This window comes from Amphiura filiformis, chromosome 19 (assembly GCF_039555335.1).
Source record: "Amphiura filiformis chromosome 19, Afil_fr2py, whole genome shotgun sequence".
NCBI classification, from domain to species: domain Eukaryota; kingdom Metazoa; phylum Echinodermata; class Ophiuroidea; order Amphilepidida; family Amphiuridae; genus Amphiura; species Amphiura filiformis.
In genome coordinates, this window is record NC_092646.1 from 47,655,403 (window position 1) to 47,674,621 (window position 19,219).

Genomic DNA, 19,219 nt, shown 5'->3' on the forward strand with positions numbered 1-19,219 from the left:
AAAAGTCCCTCTAAACGAATACAACTTTTCAGGCTAAAACTGTCCAAGAAGGTCCTAATTAACAAACTTTTAAACTTTTTTAACATCAACAAGTCACCAGGTTCCACTTTTTCAAATGCAAGTGATATCGTTTTTCTTTGGGGAGGGGTGTAAAATTTAGGAAATTCCACACCAGGCAAACATATTCTGGGTCCGGGCTGAATGTTGGTGAATCACCAACAGTATCTAATCTGCTCGGGGAAACTGTATGAAATACAGGTTTATATTTAGCTATCTGACATTTTCAAACCCGGGTCTCACACACTTTAAAATATAGGTGAATTCGCACTCAATATTAGGACTAAAAGGCATAAATCACACACTTTCATCATATAGGAAATGTAGGTGAATTTTCAAACTCACACCCAGCCGGGACTCACACACGCAATTCGCACTAAACATTATGACTAAAAGACATAACTCGCACACTTTCAAAATGAAAATAATGTACATTAGGCGAATTACCATTATTCAACTTTTTTCATTATGTCTAATAGCCTATAAGTCATTAGTCCGACTATGTTAAATTCAAAAGTCTAGTCCGTGAGCCAGAAGGGTCAATTATCCGGAGGATCTTTAGTATAAAGGGTGGTGGGGGTACTAAGGGGACATGCATTTTTTTTAAGTGTAACTTTATGCATCAACGTTTGCTCGACCGAGGGGGTATCTGAAGGGGGGATGTGGTCCCTCAAAAGTTGGAAATAATTTCAAAAATGAAGTCTAAATTGAAGTTTTTGGTTGAACATTATTCTTACTTTTATTGGTTATCACATACCTAAAATGACGATCTAATAGAACTCGACACGGTGGTATAAGGGTAAATGTCCCTGAAAAGTTTGAATACTTAACAATGAAATCCCAATTGAAGCTATTTGGTGTGCACAATTTCACACTACTATTGGATTACTTATGCCTTGTGATTAAAGTTGTCAAAGTGTGCGTGTAGGGGAAAGGACATTTGATATTTTGTCCTTTTTGTCCACTTTTAGATGTAGGTAAGTGTAGGTGACCTCTAGGAAGACTTACGTAAAATCTCAAACCTTTACATCAAATGTAAGGGAATATACAGTGACGCATCATTTTTTTCTTTTCTTATTATGTTCCAATGGGCGTTGAACATGAGAAAAGTGGTTGTTCAACCTGGGCAACGACCCATGGATATTAATCACACACGATGCAATATCAATTAAGTCTGCATGGTTGAAGTAACACATTAACATGTTATTCCAGTGTCTGCCCATGAATATGTTTCATTGTTTTCTTTACATTGAAGCTATGTCCAAATTTAAGATAAAAGGAACAACGTAAGGACTGGGTCTAGCAATTGGAAGGTTTTCTCCCAAAAAGCAGTTCATCTTGGTTTATTGCTCGCAGCTTACTGACTCGACTACTTCATCATGCGTGTGTTTGCGGTTCTACTGTTGGCTTGTATTGCCACAGCAGCATATGGAAAATCGGTAAGACATGATGTATTAATTCTTTAGATGAAAAAATCTTAGAGGATGTGGATATACCTATAGATTAGACAAATCGTGTGTTCTTTCTAGCTGACTCACTAGCTCAGTTGGCAGAGTTTTAGATTGGTAATCTAAAGGTATCAGCTTCGAATGCTGTTTGGTCTGTGGAATCTTTCACTAACTATATCATTTATGTAAGTTGTGTGGCGAGAGGTAAATTAAATTATAGTATCTGTTTGTTCATTCTTGTCTTTCTCTTGGTTACCTGGTACATTGCTATGCTCATAACCTTGAAAATGTGTCTGTAGAGATATTCGGTTTTAGTTTATGTATAAAGGGTTTGTCTTGTCTGGTTTTTGTCTTGTTGAGTACCAGGAAAAACTTTACATTGGATGTCACTCAGAATTGTCTGCTCATTTTCTGTGTGTTGCATGTGGAAGGGTGGGAATCATCCCTCAAATTCACCAATTGGTACACTTTTTGTGTGAATAGCTGTTATAGCAATTATGATAACTACATCACTTTAATTATAATTCGTTTAAATTAAACAAGAGGAGCCTGCACTTTATACACTTATAATGTTGTTTTTTATAACAATTCTTTATGATATCTTTATTTATTTCAATCATGATTAAGCCGCATTTTATGTGAAAATAGTTATACAACATTTAATGCGCTTTTACTGTTTACATACCTGTTGTAGGTGACAAGTTATCCTATATACAGTTTGGACAGACGTTAATGCTCTGCGTGCTATCCATGTGCTTCAACGGAAAAAGTTCTAAGTTTTAAAATATTTTCTCAAAATATCAAGAGCTATCTTAATAAGAACTACTCAACCAATACTAGACTTGTTTGTACTCATTTAAATGCAAATTTTCATGCTGATTCCAAAATGGTCACGAAAATTTACATTTCTGAAATTTTTGAATAAAAAAAAAAAGAAACATGTCGTCTGCAGTCGACATCCGCGTGAAGAGAGTTAAGAATATAAAAAATGATAACAAACAACGTGCAGCCATTCTTATTCTGTATCCTATAGGTTTTGTTTTTGGTTTGAATCGGTTGACTACTTTGTGAAGAAATGAGCAAGCGTCAATTTACTTCATTCCAAGTTTGAAAGAAAAAACATAAACAAAAAACATTCAACACAGTGCACAGTAGTGGTTAATTTGCCAGTGGGTTTAATTTTATATTTTGTTTGGTGAAATTCATTTCGTTCTTCTTAAATTACCCCTTTGTTCAAATGTGAAAATACTGCACGATATTAAAAAAAAATGAAAGCTTGCATATAAGATGATGCCCGGTACTTATTTTTTTCATATTAATAATCATAATTATTGCATAAAGAATTATTGCACTTACATTTCCAGCTGGCAAAAAAAAATCATGTTCTCACACATTAATGTTTTTGGAATAAGGGAATTTCCGAGAAATTGAAATGCAAAATTTAAATCTTTGAAAACTTTTAAAACAATATTGTGTTGCATGATATCATAACTTAAGCTGTGAACACTTGATCGTTACCATTCTTTAAGATTTGATAAGTTACACGACATGGCAGAAATGTATAAGTTTTTTTTCTGATAGAATGTCGCTTTAAATATTGCCATGAATAATGAATGTAAAAACCTAGGCATTAAACATTATAAGGTACACTATCAACAATTAGAAGCTACATGCTCATCAATAATCAAGTCTTGAATGTCTTTCTTTCTTTTTTTTAGTTTAACATATTGCATAAAGAGTTAAAAGTGTTAATGTTTAGCTATCCAATATCAGGAATGTTCAGTTTCTTATAATTCAACCACTGTGTATTAATGTGAAGACAAATCAAAGGTTTTATTCAAGTTATTCATCTTCAGTGAAAGCATGATTTTGTTTTACCCACCTAGTATTTTTTCTGGACACCCTGTACTGTAAAGCTTACTAAGCTCTCCTCGCGTTCATATCATATTATTTATCATATTATTCATATTTATTGCTTTGTTTTAGTGTGTTTTGACCCAGCCAACACACAAATGATTTAAAAACGTTTTAAACAAGTCATATATTGGGTTTTGGTTTTAGGTAAAAACGTTTTAATAACATTAAATGTCGGGTTATACAAAGGTAATGAAAATGTTTAAAAACGTTTGGTATGAAAACACACTACAATATTTGAAAAATGCTTTCAAAATATTATTGTAAACAATTGTTTGCAAACATTTTTGCCAAATAGTATCGCAACATTTAAACAACATTATGTTAAAATATTATCGCAGTAGGTTATCATAAATTATTTTTGTCCCTGATGAAGGGCAGTTTATCTGTTGTATTTTTGTTTAAGTTTGTCTACTATCCCTGTTGTTTTGGACTTTTACTAGTGCAGTAACAGTGTACACCAACATGGTTTATATATACTGCATTCGTTTTTTTCCTGTCTTTGTCTTGTTCCCCATACCAAGTTGGTATACCTGGCTTGAATCTTTCTAGCGGTGACCAGCGGCAAGCCGATATATCGATCACTCTACCGCTTTGCCGCGGCGGGAGCACCGCTGGGAGTTGAATTCAAATTCCGCCCTGACGTAGGAGAACAAAATACGATAAAGAGCGACATGATAAAGCGTCACGCCGCTCAGCGGCAAGCGGCAGAAAGTATGAAACCAGCATTATAACCACTTAATCAGGTGATAACTTTCTTTTTTGAGATGCTTATTATCATATGATAGAGATCCCGATGATCGTCTCCCGCGATTTGCACAAACTCCAGTGGCGTAATGAGGCATTTCTCACAGAGAGGCAAGGGAGGTGGGGTCGGGGTGTTTTTGGGTGGGCAGATGAGGTATGCAAGATAAGTTTCAAGGCGGGAAAAGTAACGAAACTAGTCAAAACATTGGCCAAAGAGTACAAAAATTGCATAAGATGTTAAATATCATGGTGGCCAGCACCACACAGGCCCGGCCCACAGGGTGTCAAGAAGGGGACAAGACTTTTTAGGATAGGGTTGGAGTGCATCCCTTCCACCATGACTATACGGTTACCAGTTCCACTGATAACCTCTCAGCTGTGTTGCATAAACCTGCAACATGAACTGAGCTTCAGAATCATTAAATATCTACTCTAAAGAGCCTGAAGATCCTGTTATTCTATCTATAAATTTCAAGCGTAACTTGAAAAGCATGCCGAAGTATTAAAATTGAGTAGGCCTAGCTAAAGCATGATATTGCAACCAATTATTGTCCAAAAGGTGTTATATATGGGGTGGAGTGGGGTGTTGGTGGTTGCTATAAGTCAGTTAACATATTTCCAAAATGCCATTTATGCAGCCCTTTCCCTCTATTCTTCTTGTTTTTTAAGATTCGTGATTACTAATGATATATTTTGTTCAGTTTGGTGTCAGGGGTGGGACGGTTTCTGGTGACATCATAAATTCTCCAAGGTGCTTCATGTGGCTTAATATAAAAATATTATACTCAGGAAACATTATTGAAATCATATGAACAAAACACGGATAATTTTACTTATTACAGGTGGCAGAGGTTGAGCGTGAATTGTTGTTAACACTTCTGGGGCAGCAGGAACGTCAGCCACCACCAGCACGCAGTAAGTTTATTTATAGTTTTTATGAGAACGTTTAGAAAAGTACCGATTATAAGTATGCATCACAATAAACGCAACACAAAAAGAATGTCCCCACTTACATAATCTGTCATAAATGTAAACCTGTTCATGTAATGACAATTAGATTGACACGGTCGTATGCAGCATCTTGTTAGCGTCAATTTGATACCTTATTTGTTACAAATGCACCAAGTTTCATATACTGGCATCAATATTTGTCAATTTAGGTCTTTTGGTAGTGCATCTGGTATCAAATTGGAGCTAAAAGATTCTGCATATGACCATATCAATAAAATTGTCAAGACATAAGGAGGTTTGGATTTGCTACTGGTTACCTATGTGAGGACTTTCTTTTTGTGTTAAGGGGCTAGATCGCTGTGCGCCCCAAATGGAACATGTGTCTTGTTTATATAGTTGCAATGACTAGCTACATATCTACTAAAAAGTTGCTATCCCTTAACACTGACTAAGGGATACACATTTCATTTCTATGGGTAGTATTAATTAAATTTTTTTTGATATGTCCTCATCTCCAATTAGATGACCACAAAATGATTTTTTTTAGTATCAAACACGTATCACATGTTACCATGATGTTTCCAAGCGCAGTCTAAACTTGATATTTTCCAGATGTTTGCCTGACGCTGCGGATATGATTAGGCAAATATTCACTGGATGGGCATGAAAAGTGGAATTGCAGCCCTTTGCAGCCTATTGATTTTTCAAAGTAAAATACTAATACCTATTTCCATGCATCCAACGGTCCAGGAAATTGGAAATTAATGAGGTGTCACTGGAGCTGTAATAGAGAATATCTGTTGATATGGGGGGTATACAAGTATTGAAGGGTTACTATTACAACTGAAATGTCAACATATCAAATCAGAACACAGATGCATGACTTGACATTGCTACATTTTGACACATTTCAACCACATGAAACATTTCGAGGAAGGGGACGAAAACAACGAACATAATAAAACAATATTGTTATCATTCTTTATACGTTGTTAATTTTCCCTAGTCTGTGGCTCCATCAGAGACAACAACGAAGTAATCATTCCATTGCCACCATCGACGCTGCTTCCAGTAGGTAAGTTATAGTACATGTACCCAGCTAGCCATTTCACGTTTTTTAACGTTAATAATACGTTTATGTTTTGTTTCAAAAACGTTTCAATATTACGTTTAAAACAATTTATCATAGCGTTTTACTTACCTTCATAAACCGTGTCATTTTTTGGTTTCGAAAACGTTTCAAAATTACATTTTGATAACGTAAAAGTGTGGAGTTTTTTAACCGTTTTAATAACGTTTCCATAGAATCATAGGACGTTAAAACTTCTCGATCTCTTGTGTAGTATTAGACATGAAACCGTAACGAAATGCATTAAACATGATGAGTTCAAGATTCACATCATGAGATCCCTGGCATGAGATAAGCATATCCCACAGGCTCCGTGCTCTTGACATACTTCTCACTGCTGCATCGGTTCTTCTTGCCGGCAGGAATGATTCGGATAACCAAAATATGAAAGCTATAGCGTTAGCCGTTGTTTAGTTTCCTCTAACTGGTTGCAGTATCAAACATCCTGTTTTGATAGTGCGACCGCGTATATATCCACCACATAGCAGCTTGAAGTTGGTGTATCCAGATCCATATAGACTCGCATTTCGTTAAGACAGAAAATTTAAACTTGAATACCCGAACATGTCACTTTTTGGAAACTTCTGCAGTAAACTATCCCAACAACTATCCTATAGTCATGATAATGTATTAAATGCAGGAAATACAATGATGTATTCCAAAACGATATAAGTTTGGCTGATGTGTAGGCTTGAACAGTCATGTTGTTAATTTACCTGCATCGGAGCGGTGTGTTGATTTAAAAAACATCCTATATTCATGTATTAATATTAAAATCAACATCCAAATTGCCCCCGACTCGGCAAAACATACATGTACGTTGACCGTTATAACCGTCTTGCTGGCATACCATGGGGTCAAGTTCGCAGTCTCATTTTCAGTACGCGAACTGCCTGCATACTTTCAATCACCTTGCAGCCAATGCAGAGGTCAAAGCTACATGGTACACGTGGTATGATGTTGTATATTTGAAGCTATTCGCTGTCGTAGTGCACGTTACAATATGACCGTTGCTAGGCCAACTGGATCACGCTTTCTTTGTTACGAACCACTGATCGAAATGATCACAACACAAAGCCTATGGCATATCAAAATTCGGAACAGGTGTATGAGCCCAGGCCTGGAGCAGTAACCAATGGTAACTAACGTGCACTACGACAGCGAATTGCAAAATCCAAAACATTTACGATCGTGCCAATATAATGAGCCAGAGGTTCAAAAGTTCATCGATGTCTGTATTTTTGCAGGGAGTATGCATATGCAGTATGTTTTCCTAATAAAAGGAAACTCTTTTCAAGATACATGTCATTGAAATATTTGCACAACATTTAAGAAATAATTTTTGAGGAATTAACTTTCAATTGTACATTTTTACAAATGACCAAAAATATCATCAGAAATTATTTTTAACATGAACCATTTCCCCGAACCTTTAAATAAAAACATGTTATGAAAATGTGTTCTTTGATGGAATGATGATGTTGATAATGATGACGATAATGCATGGTGATGATGATGTTGATGATAATGATGATATGAAGGTAACTTAAAGGAGTGATCCTAGCATCCTCTATTTATGTCATTTTTCATTAGATATCCACGAAAAAAAACTATTCCCAAAATTTCAGTTGATTCCGATTTTGCGTTCGCGAGTTATGCATGATTATGTGTATTACACTGCTCCATAGACAATGCGTTGTAATTTCGTTCTGGTGCACCAGAACGAAATTCAAATTTCACGATATCTTTGCTAAACGAATTAATCTGCAAGAAATATTTTGTTCATAAACATTATGTAGCCAGAGGTTTCCAGTGATATAAAAATCTCAACTTTTTTTTAGAAAAGTGGGGGGATGAGGCTGTGGATCACGGAATGCCCTTTTAAATTTAGCAAACGTGAAAGGAAGCTGATAATCAGGCCTCGTTCAATTGCTATTTTGTTATAGTATGTTATTGTAGTGCTACATGCTTGAATTTTGCACTTTTATGGTATAAAGGTCGGCTAATACGACCCAACATACAAACATAGATTTTTAATGTTATAAACGAGCTTTGGGTTTTGTACTTAATAATATTAAAATGTTGGCTTATACAAAGGTCACGAAAACATTAAAAAACGTTTGATATAAAAACAACAACACTACAACAACATTTTAAAGATTTTTTTTAACATGTTATAGCACAAAATATTTTACAAAACAGTTTGCAAACTGTTTTGTAAAACAGTTTGCAAACTGTTTTGTAAAATATTTTGTCAACATTTGATAACATTATGTTACAATATTTTGCATGAAGTTTTCAAAAATGTTCTCTGAATTTTATTAACATGTTTGATACCATTTATATAACGTGTGTTTTCGAGTAACTGATCTGCCATCAGGCCATCTTAATTTAATAGCTTGTCTCAAAGCCCTTAAAACATTAATGCGGACCACCTTGTCATCTCCAAGGAGGTTTCACTGTGGTCAAGATGAAGAATTTATTGAGATTTACGAGTAGACTATTTTGACGTATGGCGTCTGGCGATGTCAGACGTGAGATTTGTGTATTTTACAAATGCTTTGAGGGCTTTGAGACGAACTAATAGGTATACTGGCCTTAATATGAATAGAACATGTTCCACAGTAAAGTGCATGCACGTAACTGCAGTCAAGTAAATATAATAGTTGGCACACTTTTACAACATGTTAGAACTCACCATTGCCGCTCTGAGAGTTCAGTGAAATTAGTGTAACAATGCTTGATGAGATGTTCAAACTTTCACATTTCCCTCCCCACTCCCCCCTCAACCAATGTTGGGGAGACTGGAGAACCAAATGAGAAAAGTTCTTTCATCAACTTTGAACTGGGGAGGGGGGGGGGGGGTTGGCGATTTTCATTTAGTATGTACAGTGTGCCAACATTAATTTCCTAGGTCATACATGATGCAGTCATGTCTACAGTAGAATTCATCTCGACCTTTGCAGGACTTAACCCCATTAAAAGCTATTAAACCAAGATAACACTCATTGAAACAGCTCAACTGATTAAATCGGATCTTCTCTGGTTGTGCACAAGTGTCTGTTTTCATGTGCGATATCGCAATAAAGCTGGTATTATAGCTTCAGTTGGGTAACCGATTATAAAGGAAACGAAAGGAAACAATGGTATGTGTACCTTTGTTCACGAAATGAGACAATGGCGTGCTTTTTGTAAACCAGCATTCTTGAAAATGAGCAACATAATGATTGTTGACTTAACACGGTTTGGAAATAATTTCTTCATACTTTTGGTGTTATCTGTCGTTTACATATCCTTCCTAAAACACAAAAGTGCGACCCTCTCCAAACACCTAAATTAGCTAAAAATTTAGGACATGTTACAAAACTATATTGTCTAGAATTTTAGAAGAGTACTTTTAATATTGGCCGGTTATTTTTCACACAGCGACGTTAACTAGGCAATGTACTATTACCTATAACATTAACTAAAACACCAAAGTACGAATATTTCCAAACATCTAAATTAGCTAAAATTTAGGACATGTTAAAAACTATATTTTCTAGAACTTTAGAAGAGTACTTTTAATATTGGCCGGTTATTTTTCACACAGCGACGTTAACTAGTCATATCCCCATACTTTTAACGTAGGGCTATTTGTAGAGGTCACGCGTCAATGGGAAAGAGCACTGTGTATTGTGTATAGGAAAACGGACAGTAACTGCAGTATGATGGAGAACTTCGTAATGCGCAAGTTTCAGACTTTATTTGAGCTTAATTTTATCTCTATAACTTGATTTTATTTAGGTGATATATGATATCTATGAGCCGGGAGTAGAAATCGGGGAGAGGAAATTATTGGCAGGTCGAAAAGGGGAGGGGGATTTCTGGCACATATTTACGGGATGCATTTTTAAATAACACGCTCTAAAGCATAAGAAAACAGTACAGACAGAATCGTTCCTGCTCGCTACACTAGACCATTTAGCAAATGAGAACACAAAATATTATTGGTGTGTGAAGGGGGGGGAGGGGGCAGGCAGAGGAAGGAGAGGCAGCAGTTTGTGGCAGGATGAGAGGGAGGGACAAGCAATGTCTGATACGCCGTTTTCAAATTTTATCACCCCTCATAATTATTCCACAGCCTTTTATTTATTAGAGTTAAATGTAAAGTAGGAACACTACCTATAAAAAGTACGTGTTGGGTTTTTCATCATTAAATAATTGCTGTTATTAATTTTGCTTTATGATCAACAGGTACAGGTCCTCCTCCTCAACAAGTACTTGTCGAATTTCTAGGTGAGTGCACTACTACATTTTCTATATTTAATTCTTGGACACGACCAGTACATTAATTGAAACAAAGAGTGCGTTCATCAAGTGTATGACGTTGTAGGCCTAAACTAGGCACAACTCGAAAATATTAAATTAGTCACGTTACGCAGTGTTGTTACTAAGCAGTCGGTTGCTAAGTTCCAAGCTTTTGCAAATTACGAACATGCATTGTAAGTGTTTTTAAAGCCATAGTGTTTGATTTGTTCCACAGTGACGCCCTCAATTTTCTCGAATTTTTACTTTTTGCATGATGTTATTGCCCAGTGGTGAGCTAAAATAAGTGCTTTAATTACAGTGAAATTTAAGTTTGTATATTAAATCCGGAGATACCCGGTTTTATTCAGAGTTTACCGATCGAGTACTTGCTAACACGTCCCGGGAATGTCGGCTCATGTGTAAACACGTATCATTGAATCAGTGACATATACATTGTGTGCATGTCGCTATTCGTCGTACGTCTTGACGTATAAACTGTGTGCATATCGCTATTTGTCTTACGTCTTGTTTGTACATCCAGCTGTAGGCCTATGCTTCGCGCAATACAATCGGCAAGTATTGTAGGCGCTGGAATGAAATCTCAACTTACTTAGTTTTAAACAGGAATCTGCGTAGTATTCTTTATGCAAACCACACATTATTGCTTTAAGCTGAACTTAAGGTTGGTCTGAACCCTGGAATTATGGAAACTTTCGGGCCTCATAACTTCTAAATTGTTGGTCTAAAGTATATAAAGTATACATATTTAGAATGGCAAAGACTTGATAAGTTCATCTGTGAGGTCAAATTTGGGCCAAAATGGCACTTTTGACCCAAAATCACAAAAATAACAGTTTTAGGCCCACTTCTTTTTTGTGCACCATAACAAAAAATTCTTGGGCCAAATTTTTAAATTAATTTTAAAAACTAGATCAAAATATCTAGGACCCGTTTTTCATTTTTTTGAATTTCGACTAACTTTGAGAAATTTGCGCCAAAATGGTCAAAAATGTTGATTTTTCAAAAAATCATAAAAAGCCCAATTTTGGCACAAATTTCAAATATTTTTGGTGAAATTGGTCAAAATTCAAAAAATGAAAAAACGGGTCCTAGATATTTTGATCTAGTTTTTAAAAATTAATAAAAATTAAATTTTGGCCAAAGAATTTTTTTATTATGGTGCACAAAAAAGAAGTGGGCCAAAAACCGTTATTTTTGGGATTTTGGGCCAAAAGTGCCATTTTGGCCCAAATTTGACCTCACAGATGAACTTATCAAGTCTTTGCCATTCTAAATATGTATACTTTTATATACTTTAGACCAACAATTTAGAAGTTATGAGGCCCGAAAGTTTCCATAATTCCAGGGTTCAGACCAACCTTAACACTCTACCCTTCCCATGTCCATGAATAACAGCTGGTATTGAAGAATATGCTATTTTTTAATCAGCCCAAAACACTGAACCTCCGAATCTGTATTTTCTATCACGTCCGTTCGCTCACTGTCTTATTATTTGTGTAGACAGATTGCATCCAATAAATACAGCTCTCATATGCGTGGCAATACTAGTATTTGAAGAGACTTCTCTGATAACATCTAACAATTCGTGCACAGCATGCACAAAGTGTATCCAAAAGTAGACAATGGCCATAACAGAATACTGCTATAATAGAAATTGGAACAAGGCTATCATAATTCACACCAAAGTCACTACATAGTTGGCCAAGTATTTGGATGGATGATTCCTAACATTTTTGAGCATCTGTCACGAAATTACCCTCCTGTCTTGTCATGCATGTCATTTTACTATAAACTACCCATAAAGTGAGACCAATGTTTCGATATTTTGATATATATATGTTGTGTTAAAAACAGGTGTTTTATAAAGCCATAATGTATGATTTCGCTAAAAGTTTTATTTTGCTATTCTTTGTCAAAAATATTACATGATATTAGTAAGAACTGTCAAGGAGGTTTTTTATAATAACTTTAGCCGAAATAATGTGGTAAAATGCAACAAAACCACTGAGCCGCTTAACCACTAATCGCTTAATTAAATTAGAGGCATCGCTGTGAGTAAATCACATGCAAGACTTCAGTTATAAGACCATCTCCTTTAAATTATACAAATTGGGTCTTAAATTATAACATGTCCCCTTTAGCTGAAACAACGGTGTTTCTCTTTGACACGTTTAGTGCGAGGCGTGAAAAGATGTACGGTTTCGTTTTCATGAAAATATATTTGGTTTGTTTGCACCCCTGTTCAGCATTGAAATCATTGCTTTACCGTGCGCAATTGAAACAAATACACAGTATTTAATAAGTGGTGGGTTTTTTTTTCTTCCACTCAACAGGTCGTTTCTGTGAACTTCGTGAAGACATAAATAGCGCAGGTGAGTCTATCAATAGCCTTAATGTTTCATGTCCATTTGATCCACCACAATAACCCCCTATTCACCAATCATCATAATTAAAAACTTTATTAGATTGACGTTGTCATGAGTTGGTATTACATACGCATTGATGTATACGCCGTCTCTTTTGTAGAGGTGCAAATAAATTTATAAAATGTGTACGTTTTACAATATAGAGACAAGCAATATAAAGACAAGCGTACGTTTTACAATATAAAGACAAGCAAGGATTTGGAATATGCAAAGGAAAGTCTATATCTAATAATAATGGAGTGCCTCAATATAAAAACGACATATCTCATCCCACTTTTGGGTTACTAAGAAAACTGGACTTTTGTGTGTGAATTTTCAATACAATGAACAATTTCACATCTTACAATGATGCTTCATGTTTGTAATAATGACCTTGTTGACCTTTTCATTTTCAGTAGCGCCCTCTATTTTCTCTCAAATGTGGCAAAAGCCGTTTTTATATTGGGAGACTCAATTATGATCCATTTTGTTTGTATATAATAAAATAATATGATTGTATAAAGCAAGGAGTGAGAATTTGACCTCAAGTACACACGCGGTTCACACATGCTATCCATACAATAACAATTGTTACGATGTTACGGTTCACATTTTTTACACAAACTTTGCCGCCCAACACAGCAAGGCGTTAAAATTGACTCTAACTGCAGCACATTCACAGCTTATGTAATGTGACTAATTTTCCCACGAAAAAATATCATTTGTAAATAACGTGACGACATATGCACGTATTAATGGTCCTTAATGCATCAAAATATTTGATTATTGCAACGAATTTCATTTTAGAAGGAGCGAAATTAATTTCGAAGGGACCTTTTTGTTTGTTTGTTTGCTTGTTGGTCAAATTTCTACGTGTGTACGCTACTACATATTCTATATTTAATGTTTGGACAGGTTGGTCCGTGAGGGACACATGCTTAGCTCATACAATAAAAAGGCACAAGCCTGGATAGCTTTGATAAACAAAACAAGAAAATAGTAAGGACAAGGAGAAAGGAGATAAGGCCACTCCCACACATAATTGTACAAATTTACGCTTAGCCCCTTTATCACCAAACTGAATTTCATAGACTTCATGTTCAGTGATGCACACCCTGACCCGAGAAGAGGGTGCACTCAACACACAAATGGCCATTATACTTATGATTCCCTGATTTCCGATTTTCAACCAGAAAGCTATGGAAGGCCCTTGCATTTGACTATTTGTAGTTAAAAAAACACCTTTTACCTGTGCGCAGCTCCAAAAGACCTAATAAATAGTTTGCACTATCTAGAATGTTTTTTGTTATTGCCAAAATTCAGCATGGTCAACCCCCATTGCAGCCTAGGGCCTATTGATCATATTGAAGATATACATTTTTTTACCCAAAAGACTTTCTTGTTGGTGTTTTTTGAAAAAATATCAATACGAAAGGTCAAAATGCGATATGTCTGACGTGCTCTCATGTTCCACAAATAATTATGTCCAACCGTTCATACCTCACCACTTAATCCAACATATGGTAAAATTATTGATCGAATGGAACTAATTCTATTTGTCTACGTTCATAATAAATGACTTTGACTTTGTATAAAGATGACCAATGGGATAAGAAGCATGTATTGTTCTGTCACCGCATCATTTTTCAGAGAAACCAAGTGTACACTGCAAATCGAACACCTTTCTTGTATTAAATTTGCAATCATATCAAAACCTGAAAATTCTAAACAAGCTTAGTTTTAAATTATTATGATTAAAGATCACAATGAAAGTACTTGATCACTAGACACTGAGTTTACTGTGAAAAACGTTAGTTATAATCGTATCGTATGTTAGGCAAACTTTGATTTCACTATTATATAATACTGGTATTTTTTTCATTTATGGTTTACAGAAGCTGACGGGTTATGTGATGCGCTAGAACACTTTGTCGAGATAAAAGGTGAGTATTCTACCAGGAAATATACGTCTTTGTATTTGTCCCAAAATCATCTGAAGGCATCAGCATTTGAAAAAAAAATATCTAGCACTTATTTTGTTTTAAATATATCTTACTTTTAACCACTTATGATAAACTTTGCATGAGTACGGCAGCTTCGTTTGAATTAAACAATATATGCACCAAACTAGCCATCAACGTGGCTGAGACATAAAATTGGGCTTGCGTATGCCATGGAGACAAGTTACAATGACACGTGTTGTCACATAATAATTTATCTTAAATTTTTTAAACTAATTGTCTTTTTAATTCATTCAGGAAAGTTAGCATTTCACACCAAGTTCCAAAAGTATTTCTACTTTGTATAAACTTACTCACCTTAGCGGAAGTCTTGCTTATCGTGTTGTTTTAATGTCGTATATATGATCAGGCTACTCAGGAAAGATCTTCTCTGGGATAATTTACTTTGCTTTTTGATTCTCAGATGCCATTCGTGATTTTCAAGAGGAATATCTTGATAATTTAGCACCAAATGAACTTAGGGAAGTGATACTGAACATTATTATACATAAACACGGTGAGTACCAGATTTGTATTTCACAAAACCAAAATGTGACCAGCTCCAACAAAACCCGAAACAAGTCGCCAGGCATGTTTTTAAGTTATAGGCCTTTACAGATGGCATCCCATAAAAAAATCTAATTTTGGAATTTTTAAATTTCCTGGTATTTGACCTTGGGACTAAGTGGACTTTAAAATCCTTGAAAGTACTTATTAAAAAGAGGTTTACTTAATTAATAAGTTACAGTTGAACTACGATAACTAATTCAACCCTGTGTAAAGCAGGAAATTAATTAGCCGATTAACCAGAATAGCAACTTGGCAAAAATATCAAGGAATCATTTACAAAATTATCCATATCTTTAAAAAAATTGATGCTATGGATATAATTTTGATATCATTTTAAAGCTTATTATCCCGTGCTTACATTTTTTATTCAAATCATGAAATGTCAAAGATGCGACTTGTTCCTGGTTTTGTCTGAACGGGTCACAAATAAACAATCACGATAGCGGTTCTTCACTGTCACCGTCATCCCCACCCACGGCCAAAACATGTGCAATATGCAATAGTTATCTGCCAAACTCGGCATGCTAACCCCCGTTCTCGGACTGTCACAGATTGCTTCCACAATTTCAGCATGCCAAAAAATCCTTGCACTCCTTTTCAGAGGAAGGTGCGGGATTGGACCTTTAGCGTATTAGCGCAATTTTGCTAATCATGCTATTAGCATAGGATTAGTGTATAGGGCCTATGTAAATTAGCGCTAATTGCAACGCTAGCCAAAAGGTGCACTAATTCGCTAAAGGCCAATAATTTTTTGACCAAATAAAAACTGCTCTAAGTGAGAGGGGCGCGATTAGCGCTAATAGCGCTATTAGCGCTAATTAGCGCTTTATAGCGTACCCCATGAATATATGCCAAACATCCCCCTTTTTTGATGTGCTAAACTATCTCTTGTAACCCACTTCGTCCTTCCAAACAGTGCCTGTCCCGTTTTCCTTGCCAAATTGTAATTGTTTTTCCTCCTCTCGCACATATCGGCTGATATTTGGTGAAATTGTGAAAAATAAGCCCAAATATCCTCAACGCCCATGTAAATTAAACAACATTACTATATAGCTACTGCTCATTGAATTAATCACAAACACATAAGGAAAGTCGACATTCACCCTGTTGAAGCACAGCACCAGGTTGACGACGTCTTACGCTTCTTACGCTCAACGCTTTTTCATATACAATCACAATGCATCGCGACATCATGTCCACTGCAGCTTTTGCTGTTTTGGACACAGGGTGTACAAAATCTACTTTGAAATCGCCAACAAAACATGTAGGCTATAGGTTATCCATGTATTACCTTCACGACCCATATAAATTCCTAATCGGGCACGGTAATTTGTTAAAACGCGTCATCATGGTCATCGTGGATTTAGTCCGGCTGCCAGTGGGTATAAGACCGATAAGCTTGTATTAATTAATGCTGGCTGTATTAATGGTGGCTGGGATGATGTCTGAGAAATGGGAAATGGGAAATGGGAACTATAAAAGTTGCATCAATTGACTGGATGCTTGTTTTGTCTATAATTATCCTCAAAAAATACCCCAGCAAACACAAAACGTTTTTTTTCACATTATTCGCTAAAGGTTAAAAAGGTTGACAGAATACGCAATACGTGTAAATGTTGGGTTATAAAAATGGTATAGAAGGGTATAAAACGTTTTTATAACATTCAAAAACATTTTTTTAAACTTTAGTTATTCTAAAATTATGTTATGGAAGTGCTGACGAAATACTTGATAACAAAATCATTTTTAAATATGCTGTGGTAGTATATTTTTATACAAAAGTTTTCTTGACCTTTATTTAAAACCAAAACCAAAAATATAACACGATTAACACGTTTTTGTGTTTGCTGGGGTAATACCTCATTAATCATTAACTGATTGAATATGTATCTTTATATTTGTTTCAGTATTTCCTTGTGACCAACAAACGACTGTTCAGCCACCAGTATGTTTTGAGCCAGTTGGTACAGTTCAAGATTTACTTGATTTAGTGATTCGCATTCCTGCGCACGTTGATTTAAGCGAACTGCGACGCAGGCTAGAAGAGAACTGCCAGTAATGAGCTGTCAGATGATACCAGAAATGTATAGTTGCAACATTTGTCAGAGTCCATTTAATTAATTCAAATTTAATTATTATGCGTCGGTAAAGATTTAATAGTATTTATGTTAATTAGTAAACATTTTGATCAAACATAATACACTACTCAAAAACATTTTAATTTCTCAGAATTAATTTGTGAAAAACAGCAGAACATAATCAGATGGCTGAAAAACAACTTTCACCAGCACCATGAGATCAGAAGAATGAAAGTCAGGATTGTCAGTTTTAAATAATATTTTGAATATAAATGTTTGGAGTAGTGTATATTATGCTTATAGGTAAACAAAATTAATTTAAGTTCATACTTAAACGTTGAAATATAAGCAGACTAATTTGAAATATATTACATGATGACTTATTATCATTTGAATTTGAATAATTAACAAAATAAACTTAAACATACTAAATTAGTGGATTATTCTTAATGTAATTATAAACAATGGTCACTTAAAGTCATGGTAATTTGATCTTGAATCATATTACTTGATATGACTCTAACCAAAAAACACTGATCAAGTCAATCTTCATAATTATTGCAACCATAATATTATGTTTTCAAATCATCAACACAAGCCTGAGCCTTATAATTTTACTACTGTTTGTAGGAGTAGCAGAATATTTTCAACCCCTTCACTTGATATCTATATAGGTGTTTTAAGCACAAACGCACAGTTTCGATTAACCACCTTGCATCATTTTTTAAACCTGATTTTTTGTAAAATATCCCAGCTTAGATTTAAAATGGAATCGTCAAACCTTTTCATGTTGTTGGACAGCAGAGCACTTTTAATTCAACATAGTTCTTCACTGTTAGTCTGACAATTATTCACAAATATTGCAGTCGGTTTTTAAATTCACTTTGTTACTCGTGATAAGTACATGGATAAAACATGCCAAGTTGGGAGAGACACTTGCTTAAGCAATTTGTTAGCCTACCGACAATCAAATTACAACTTAATTTTTAAAATTCAACAAAAACTTTAAAATGGTAAACTTTGATAATATTGGCCGATGATTGGTGCAAACAAACACTTTCATAGTAGATTTAAATATATTTTTATATTACAAATTTCTATCATTTCTTCCTAAAAGTTCGGTTTGTGGGTATTCTATCCTGCATGTATAAAAAATGCCTTTACAAGCTTAAAAAATCTTAAATTAGTTTATACTGTTAATAAACACATTGCTTCATATATAGGGTTGGGCGATGCTCGATATGTGTACATAATCGATACCGATTGAGCATCGTGGTTTGTCTTCTCAAATGTAATATTTGTATCCAAGCTGTCTTGAAGCTATCGAAGTACAGACTTGACATCAAGTATGGAATTGTCCTTCACGAAGTGCCATGACTAATCTGAAAGTGATCTACGTAAACCCGCACGGGTTAAATATTTATTTGGATGTGTTATGAGCACCATAATGTAAACTCATAATTAATATTTAGCCCGCGCGGTTTATGTAGACAATTTCCAGATTAGTCTTGGCACTTCGTGAAGAAATATTCCATACTTAATGTCAAGTCTGTATCAATACCAATATGGTTCGAGCTAATTTTACTGAGACCAGAATGGGATCGATTTC

At 35.2% G+C, this 19,219-nt stretch overlaps 1 protein-coding gene across 1 annotated transcript; it reads left to right on the plus strand.

Annotated features, from left to right (window-relative positions):
* Window positions 1–1,307: 1,307 nt before the first annotated feature.
* Window positions 1,308–17,732, plus strand: LOC140141399 (uncharacterized). Its single transcript, XM_072163254.1, has 8 exons — window positions 1,308–1,496; window positions 5,009–5,081; window positions 6,124–6,192; window positions 10,483–10,524; window positions 12,891–12,929; window positions 14,858–14,905; window positions 15,387–15,479; window positions 17,440–17,732. The coding sequence occupies exons 1-8, from the start codon at window positions 1,437–1,439 to the stop codon at window positions 17,589–17,591; spliced, it is 576 nt and encodes a 191-aa protein (XP_072019355.1). The 5' UTR covers window positions 1,308–1,436; the 3' UTR covers window positions 17,592–17,732.
* Window positions 17,733–19,219: the final 1,487 nt, after the last annotated feature.

Excerpts from the sequence above, each read along its gene's own strand:
- LOC140141399 (XM_072163254.1), top strand. The coding sequence starts at position 1,437 with ATGCGTGTGTTTGCGGTTCTACTGTTGGCTTGTATTGCCACAGCAGCA. Across the intron at positions 1,497-5,008 it reads CAGCAGCATATGGAAAATCG|GTGGCAGAGGTTGAGCGTGA; the intron begins GTAAGACATGAT and ends TACTTATTACAG. Across the intron at positions 15,480-17,439 it reads CATTATTATACATAAACACG|TATTTCCTTGTGACCAACAA; the intron begins GTGAGTACCAGA and ends TATTTGTTTCAG.